We start from the raw sequence: 9,130 nt of genomic DNA, 5'->3' as shown, positions 1-9,130 counted from the left end.
GCGACCGCCACCCTAAGGTATCTGCCGTTGTCATAGTTACGACAGCAGAATACGTAGCTGTCAAACATGAAACAAATCAGACAAAAACGGTATTTATTTATTATTTTTTTAATTTACACTGTAATGCTAATGAAAAAACAAACAAACAAACAAACAAAGAGGCATTCGCAAGGCAATCTTCCTGTTTTCAACAGCTGTAACTATGACAACCACAGACGCATTCGGCTGACGGTGCACCAGTTAACACGGTCGCTCGTTAAAACGGAACACCCTGGTGCCACATTCAAACATTAAAATGGGACATTTTGTACGCTTTTAATTGAATACCTGAATACTTACTGTCATTTAAATGTGATGCGATTCCTCAGCTGCTTCTTACATCGTGTTTGCTAACTTAGTAATGTATTTTACTGTTTTTTTTTTTACGCCAACTGACAACATTTGAGGCCAAACGGACAGATATGATGATATTACCTGGCTCCATACGTTCATAACACAGTTACGGTGCTTTAAAACAAAATAATTTGTGATTTTAAATCCTCTTTACGTGTATATTTTTATTTAAATTTCCCGCTACCCAGCTAAATTATTCCGAGACCCTCACTTCCGGCGGACTCGACCAGAAACGTACTGTCTGATGGTTCCGCTGTTGGAAATGGCCTCGGCTAGTCGCCTAGCTATAAATGCCAAATGAGCTGCTATTTTTTTGTGGAGTCGGTCGAGAGAAGATAGCCCCGTTTTGAGCCACTAGGCCACCAGGGAGTATCTGGAAGTTTTTGTTACCGTCATTTTAAACCATGCCACATTTCTTGTGGCCGGAGCCGCTGTCACCAGCTCAACTCAAGCGGCTGGAGGAGCATAAATACAGCGCGTCTGGTCGATCCCTGTTTGAGCCACCGTGTCAAATCTACTGGAACTGGCTCATCCAGCAAATCCCGACATGGGTCGCGCCAAACACGCTGACTATAGTTGGACTGGTGGTCAACATCATCTCCACGGTGGTGCTTGTGTATTATTGTCCCACGGCGACAGAGGAGGTGAGTGTGGCCAAAGTTTCTACAGACTTAAGCCCCCAAATTACGTGCCCTTCTCTGGCATGGAAGGAACGCGAAACTCCATTGAGAAAAGCCGTGATTTAAACTTAGGTGGCCGCTTTTGCAAACTTAAACCGCCTCATATGGGACAAGTTATATATTTTCTGAATCCACAGAGTCTACTTGTTAATTCGGCTTACATTTAAACACCATAGATGCTCATATTTTATAACATTTCCACTACTTTAACAGGGGTCACGCCGCTCGCTAACGCCCACAGCGGTGTGTTTTTGGCAGAACCACATCGGGAAAGTTGATGTTTTTATTAAAAATGTAGCCCAATTTATGCATAGTAATATAAGCCGAATTGAAGACCGCCTCCTGACGATTACACAAACATATTAAATTACAATAAATCAGGCTTTAATGAGTACATACAAGCAAGGACGGGTTAAATAGTCCGTTTTTTAAGCGGGGTAAGTGTGACAACGCACGGCGCTGTGGGAGAGCTGAATCCCGGATAGACGTGGTGAGGTCGGGGCGGTCGCTCTTGGAAGTTTCACAGCTTTGACGTGTCCAAACCCTCGTGATGTTGTTGATGGTAAAACAGAAATTTAAAGGGCAATGTTGCTCCCTTTTTTTTCCAGCTCACCATTACAGAGACTTGCATTGTTTTTAATTAATAGATTAGTATGTATATTGTTATGCACAATAACAACAGGAAAATAACTGTTTTGGATGAATGAGTTTGTGTGAGATGGCTGCATGTCCAACTCTAATTTAAGTCCCGGGCTACACATTCCTAAGACCTGCACCTCAGATACAATTATAGGCCTAGCAGTTGACCTCTGATCCACTTAACATGTGTCACCAGGTTCCCTTTGGTGCACTGGCCTGAGGTGTGTGTGTGTGTGTCACTGATAAACACACATTTTGTTCAATGCAACTCTTGATGAACGTTGCTAAGAAGTCCACAGTCCTCCGCAGCATGCTGTTACTGTCAAATTCCACGAGTGCAAAGGCAATTCAGTTTCCCCTATTAATTATTTAGCATAGGAGGCAAACCTGGCTTAAGTCCAGTCTTCTTCATGAAGCTCCCATACCAGTGCAAACAAACGCATATCAGAGCAAATGCAGTTGCAGTGCAGTGCAGACCCTGTCCCCGCCGGTCCATGTGTCACATTTATCACATGGACTTTGAAGAAAAACAGCGGGGTCTCTGAATATTTAGGACAGCATGGGGATTCTTGATCCTTCTGGAAACACAAAACTGTCTTTGTCCGCCTCTCTCACACACTCACAGACAAACACAAACACTCTCTCTCTCTCTCTCTGTCTCACACTATAGTGGTAAACACACTGTGTTGGCTTGCTCCAATGTCCAGATGGTCTGTAACCTACAACCTAGTGAAAGGAACTGAGACACTCCAGGCCGTCAGCTGGAAACCCTCTTTCTCTGTACTTACAGTACACAGTGATGACAAACATCTCTAACTCCTGTCACCTCTAAACTAGCCAGAAGTGGTAGAATACTAATAAACAAGGTAGTAAGCATAGAAACAAGAATAAATACAAGGGAAAAAATCTAATATAGTAGTAAAATAACACTGCACGTACACTGACAGTAGGTATACATGTTGAGTGCATAGTCCATATCTGTTATCTGAGACTCGTTTATAACTTTCTCTGTTCAATCCGGGCCTCAAATGATGACAGAGTGACCGGTTTCTAAGATCAACACCACAGTACAGTAATGTCTCAGCTAAAATAGTTGAAATTCAGAAGTATTGTTTCATGATCAAGTTGTAAATGTGTCTCCATTTTTCAGTCTGATCTTTTGTAGATTTTAGCTCATAACATCTGAAATAGCTTCATGAGATATAATATGGATATCTAAATTATCAACACTGTTGTAATTTGTTAGCTGCTCCTCGCTTTAGGGCTGCAAATAACTAATTATTTTCATTTTAGTCCGCCGATTTCTGTCTCGATTAATCGTTTTGTTTATAAAATATTAATCTCAGTTTCCAAGAGTCCAAAGATTACATATGCAAATATCTCAGTATCCTCAATATAACAGTCACAAACCCAAAAATCTTCAGTTTACAATGATATAAAATGGAGAGAAGCAGCAAATATTCACTATAACACTTAAATGATTGGTCAATCAATCATGAAGAGAGCTGCCGGTTATTTTTCTTTCCATTATTAATCGACTTGTTTCAGCTCTGTGTGTGATGCTTCAACAAATTCTAAGTCTGTGGTCCTTCTTGTAAACAAACTCTCTCCCCGCTCCCCAGGCTCCATCATGGGCTTTCATCGTGAGCGCTCTGGGCCTGTTCATGTACCAGTCTCTGGATGCGATTGATGGGAAGCAGGCCAGGAGGACAAACAGCAGCTCACCTCTCGGGGAGCTCTTTGACCACGGCTGCGACGCTGTCTCCACAGGTGCGACACCCAAACTATTCTCACTTTTTAAAAAATCTATATGTTTATTAAAAACCAGCTGCTTAATTTTTTTGTTTGTTCTGTCGTTCAGTCTTTGTCGCCGTGGGGACATGCATCTCATGCGGAGTAGGAATATACCCGAACTGGATGTTCTTCTGCGGTTTCATCGGGATGTTCATGTTCTTCTGCGCCCACTGGCAGACCTACGTGTCCGGGACTCTCCGCTTTGGCCTGTAAGATGCCGTACTGCTGAGATATAACCGTCAACGCTTTTTATATCGTCACTTTAATGAACGGTAATCTCACTCTTCTCTGTTACAGGATCGACGTGACGGAGGTGCAGTTCGCCATCATGATCATGTACTTGATGTCGGCTTTCGGAGGCGTGAGCCTTTGGCTAACCACGGTAACCGAGAATCATACATTTGTTCCACATGTTACATGTACAGATACGCACACACACACAAACACACACACACACACACACACAGGGACACTTTCATTTCACCTTGTGTTCACTAGTTTTCACACTAAATTTTTAATTATTTCATCAGTTCCTAGTTTTTTAGTCGTCCTTCTAGTCTTTTTAAGAATTTGTGTTTTACTTTTACTCTGTGCTGCCTTTGGAGGCTTGACTTAACATCACATGAGAGAAGTGAGAAGGTAAATATGGGTAGCTAACGCCATGGCAACAGGTCATCTATTAGACATGATCTGGCTCAAAAAGCTGATGATGTCACCCGCATTGTTTTTTTGTTTTGTTTTTTTGCTTTGCCCTCCCATCACGCTCACGCATGCCTGCAGCTGTCATACAACAAGCATCTGTCTTCTCACTGTAAGGAGAACGCTGTGTGTTTTCACACTAATTCGGCACCTTACGTGTCTCCGTAGTTGCCCATAATCGGAGTGAAGATGTACGTCTTCCCCATCCTCGGCATCATCGGCGGAGCCCTCTACTCCTGCTACAACTACTTCCACGTCATTCTGAACGGAGGCGTCGGCAAAAACGGCTCCACTGTGGCTGTAAGTCTGGAGATAGACGAGTCGTCTGAACGTTATAGAGCCGGTAATATATTAAACATAAATGCTTATAATAACGTCCCCTCTGTTTAGGACACCAGTGTGCTGAGTCCTGGTATGCACATTGGACTCATCCTCACGCTGGCCTTCATCATCTTCAAGAAGTCGTCCAGCCACTTGTTTGAGCACCACCCGTGTCTGTACCTGCTCGCCTTCGGCATGGTCGTCGCCAAGATCTCCAACAAGCTGGTGGTAAGTTTTACAAGTCCCGGTTGCTGTGACAACACCCGTGGTTACTGGTGGCTGAACTGCTACTCTGTTTACAAGTTTTATTGTGATGACTACATTTCATTTCCTGTGACTGCTTCACAATAAAAGCCACCTATTGTTTAAACAGTTTAACACTTTTTTAACGTGAAGCAGCAGCAGCTGGAACTTAATACAGCTCTGATACAGTTGTGTCTATGAGATCAAATCCTCAGATATTTAAATACAGAATGTATTTAATCGATTTTCTCGTGTATCTCTGAATCTCTGTAGATCGCACACATGACCAAGAGTGAGCTGCACCTCGCGGACACCGCCTTTATCGGTCCCGGCCTCCTCTTCCTCAACCAGTACTTTAACAGCTTCATTGATGAACATATAGTCCTCTGGATCGCCATGGTAAGAAATCAAAGTATTGATCGTAGTATTCTTTTTTTTGAAGGGGGACTGAAAGAGAATGAATGTTGCAATACAACATGTTTTATCACTCCTCGTGTACGAGCTGAGCCCGAACAATCGGAGTGACCGTTATATATTTTGAGAGATCGGCCCCTTTTTTTGTAAAGTGATGAAAACATAGACGTCTGAATACATATTTAATGGCGTGAAACTCTCTCTGTGGCGGCTGTTTGGATAGAGTGCTGTTATATAAACTGTACATCAATGCTTCATGAAGCTGCACCCACCGAAGATAAGCAAACAGCGAGGAGTTAAACCAGAAAAACCGACCGAGCATTTTCAAAACGAGTCTTCTTTTCTTTACACACCGAATTCCATTAAGAGGGCCTCATTATCACGACAGCTTAATTAAACCAGGTGTTGAGGTGTACGGTAAAAACCTGCAGGACGAGTCATGACTAACACGGTTAAGTATGTACACAATGAGCACTGCGGCTTTCAGTCTCGTTTCGTTTCGTGGGAGCTCTGCTGCTTTTCTCTTTATCCATCTAATCAGGGACTTGTTACAGCTGCAGTTCAAGGTTCAGATCAAAGTTCAATTTTAGACTCCGACGACCCGCCTTTCGGCATTTATAACACACATTATCTTGCCTCTAACCCAGGCTCGACACAGCTTCGATATGAAGAGATGAACACTGCTATTAAAAACTATTACAACTCTGTAATTGCTTTAGAGGCATCTTATAGCGGTTTGAACCATTTAAAAACTCTTAACTTGTCATAAGACAACCGAATTCTGTCTGCTAGTATGTTATCTGATGTGGAGCTGCAGCAGGTATTTCCAGCTGAGCAGCAGTCTGGTACGGACGGTCATAATCCTGTTGGTTTAGCAGGATTTCCGTGCAAAGGTAGCACCAGTTAGGACATAAAAATAAATAATAATAAAATTTGTAGCGGCTCTGAAAGGACTTTCACACCCACACACGGTTGTTTGCCTGATTAGATCTCTGCTCAGGTTCAAGCTGGTTATTAAGTGGGGTCATAAACCTTGGTAATTACACCTGACATTATGCATGCATTATCAGTGGCTTTTATTACTGGGTTATTTAAATCAAAGAGAGCTGTCCGTGCAGTGAAAAAGACGTTGAGCTGGATGTCGATCGAGTCTGATCTGTGCACATCCGTCACACAGTTCAGAGGAAATCAGGTTTAATCAAGGAGAATGAGTGAAAACAACTGGAGCATAAACGCTTCAGTGAGACGCACCTAAAACATGAAATGACATGAAATATAACGTAATATGATAAACTGGACTCTACAAGTGCCAAGTCAAAGGCAGCTGGACTTACAAACTTTCAAATTTCAAAACAAAAATATCACAATAAAATCAGGAAGGGGTGTCTTTAGCTCAGTTGGTAGAGCAGCCACCCCATGTACGACAAAGGCTCAGTCCTGGGTTCGCATCCAACCTTTTCAGCTGTCTCTGTCAAATAAAGGCCAAAATAAATCGTTAAAATAAATAAATAATAATAATAACCGGAAAATAAAAGTATGACTCAGAGTAAAATACCCAGCGATACATAGTTAGTCAGAATTTAACTGCTACAGTTCCTGTGTAGGAAGTGAAGGTGGTGAGTTGTTTTTTTCTATATTTACACCACAAATGTAATAACCGGATAAATACGTGGAAATTGTTTAAAATACACCCCGGTGTACTCAGAACTCTGAAGCAGCCCCACCTTAAAGCACATTTATTTTTTAATGATGTACTAGCGCATAGTTTAACTTTGTTCCATATTGTTTTACATGATTTAATTAAAATAAATATCACAATTAATGCAGTTTTACTATCAGAATCACTTTTGGTGAACACATACAAGGAATTTTCTCCATGTATATACAGATGTAGACATAAATACAGCTTAAAAGCATTGAGCTTGACAGGTAAACATGAAAGTACATTTTACATTTTACCAACCAGCCCTTTGTTTAATCGTCTCAATCTTTCCTCAGGTCATCTCTCTTGTGGATCTAATACGCTACTGTACAGGCGTGTGCCTCCAGATCGCCTCCCACCTGCGCATCCGAGTCTTCAGCATCACTCCGCCGAGCCAAGCCCACCGAGACTGACGGCTTGCCCGGCGGGAGGAGGTGGGGGGGGACGCTGACCTCTCCCCGCTCCTGAAAGCAGACGACCACGACGAGGAGACGCCCTCGCACCCGAGCCACTGCAGCCTTGACAAAGTGACCACCTCTGATTAAAAAAACTGCCTCTGCCAGCAGATGGAAGGAATAAATAATAATAATTTAAAAAAAAAGGACTCGACACTACAAACCAAAACGAAAAAAGAAAAGAAAAAAGCATGGATAATATTGAATGGAAAATGACATGGAACCAGGCTGTTTTTGGCCAATAATTTTTAATTTAAACATCAGTGCATGTTTTACATCACTTCCTCCTTATTCAACTCAAATACCAAAATGTTCTTCAACAGGTATTTTATCTCTTGGGCAAATATCAAAGCTCTTTTATCTGCTTTAAATTTACAGACGTTTGTCCGATCCAGTGTGAGATTCTCGCATAAACACACGACAAACTGCTCAATAATGTAAATCTCTTTGATATATGCCCGAAGTAAATACCTGCAATCATTTGTTTTTATTTATTAAATGAATGTGACTCAATCTGACGTGAATCAGGGGCTAAAATGTTTTCGTTTTTTAAAATGACCTTTAAAACCTCATAATTTTCCAATGAAGTTTGCAATGTGGGCTGGTGGGTTGTCATCGCGCTACGTGGAAGGGTGACGGTCGGGTGTTAATGCTGAAAACGACGACGGGTTTTCTAACGAGGCTTCTCTTACGACCGCCTTTCTATTAATTTTTTTTATTTTTATCCCCCGTTAATCATCTCATCCCCTGTCCTGGAAAATAAGAAAACACACTTTACCTCTGGCCTTTTTTTAGAGCGCCGTCGACTGATGAAGCATTAACACGCGACTCGTTCTGCTTTCTCTGTTCTTCTCCCTGAAGGGCTAATAGTTAATTATTTGTGATTGTACAGAATTCAACTGAAGACGCCTTAAAATATTTTTGTTGTAATTACTGTTTAACTTGTGAATATTTAAAACAGCTTTGTACGTTTTGTTTGTTTGTTTTTTTTCCACTGAAGTATCATACCAGATGCAACAATATTAACAATACAATGCTACTGGAAGGAGTTTTTTTTTTAACCGTTCACTCATACAAATGTATATTATGTAGAGGTGATTCATTCTGATCTTGGAGATTTGTTGGATTATCAGTACATTTTTGTAATGATTTGATTATTACTGGATAGTTGTTCATTATTCAGGTTCATTGGGATCAAAAAAGGGATGTTTCTGTAGTGGCGGTGAACAACTTAAGGGTATTTTATTCAGTTTTTATTTAGGAAAAATAAAATGATCTTCCTCTCAGATTCTGCTTCTGCAGGATTATGGACATTTATAGAGGGGTGTGCCCTAAAAAAAAAAAAAGAAAAGGAAAAAAAAAGATTGTTTTGCATAATTTAATCATGGACTTTGAAACTATGCATTGAAATGTACGACCTTTTTGATTTCAACACTATGTTGCACTGTTTCAGTAACACACAGTGAAACACCTTTCTACTAACAGATATGAGTGGAAACGATTGTAATAAAGAAAATATTTTTCACGCGATTCATTGTCATTGTCAGTGCTGAACGAGGTACTCAGATCCTTTGGTACTCCATTACAAGTAAGAAAACGGCCCATGTAACGGATATATTAATATATATAATAGATTATAAATACTGATGCAGCTAGTTTTAAGTACTTTGAGTACCTTTTATTTCACAAAGCTCTGTCAGTCCCAGATTTACCCTTGTCTGGAGGCTTCTTGCTCAGTCTCTCTCAGTCTTTTCACCTCTTGTCTTTAGGTCCATAGAAGCTGCTGAGCC

General features: G+C 41.1%; 1 protein-coding gene across 1 annotated transcript; it reads left to right on the top strand.

Annotated features, from left to right (window-relative positions):
- The first annotated feature begins 647 nt into the window (after positions 1–647).
- On the top strand, positions 648–8,870 carry chpt1 (choline phosphotransferase 1). The gene is made up of 8 exons (XM_019275223.2): positions 648–1,037; positions 3,335–3,482; positions 3,574–3,715; positions 3,804–3,888; positions 4,374–4,505; positions 4,596–4,754; positions 5,043–5,168; positions 7,182–8,870. The coding sequence occupies exons 1-8, from the start codon at positions 798–800 to the stop codon at positions 7,296–7,298; spliced, it is 1,149 nt and encodes a 382-aa protein (XP_019130768.1). The 5' UTR covers positions 648–797; the 3' UTR covers positions 7,299–8,870.
- Positions 8,871–9,130: the final 260 nt, after the last annotated feature.

This window comes from Larimichthys crocea, chromosome XX (genome assembly GCF_000972845.2).
Source record: "Larimichthys crocea isolate SSNF chromosome XX, L_crocea_2.0, whole genome shotgun sequence".
Classification (NCBI taxonomy): domain Eukaryota; kingdom Metazoa; phylum Chordata; class Actinopteri; family Sciaenidae; genus Larimichthys; species Larimichthys crocea.
The sequence above is the reverse complement of the archived record's forward strand: the minus strand, read 5'-3'. Positions and strand labels throughout refer to the sequence as shown.

Coding starts and splice junctions, on each gene's coding strand:
- chpt1 (XM_019275223.2), top strand. CDS start 798: ATGCCACATTTCTTGTGGCCGGAGCCGCTGTCACCAGCTCAACTCAAG. Junction 3,716..3,803: donor GGGACTCTCCGCTTTGGCCT/GTAAGATGCCGT, acceptor TCTCTGTTACAG/GATCGACGTGACGGAGGTGC. Junction 4,755..5,042: donor AGATCTCCAACAAGCTGGTG/GTAAGTTTTACA, acceptor GAATCTCTGTAG/ATCGCACACATGACCAAGAG.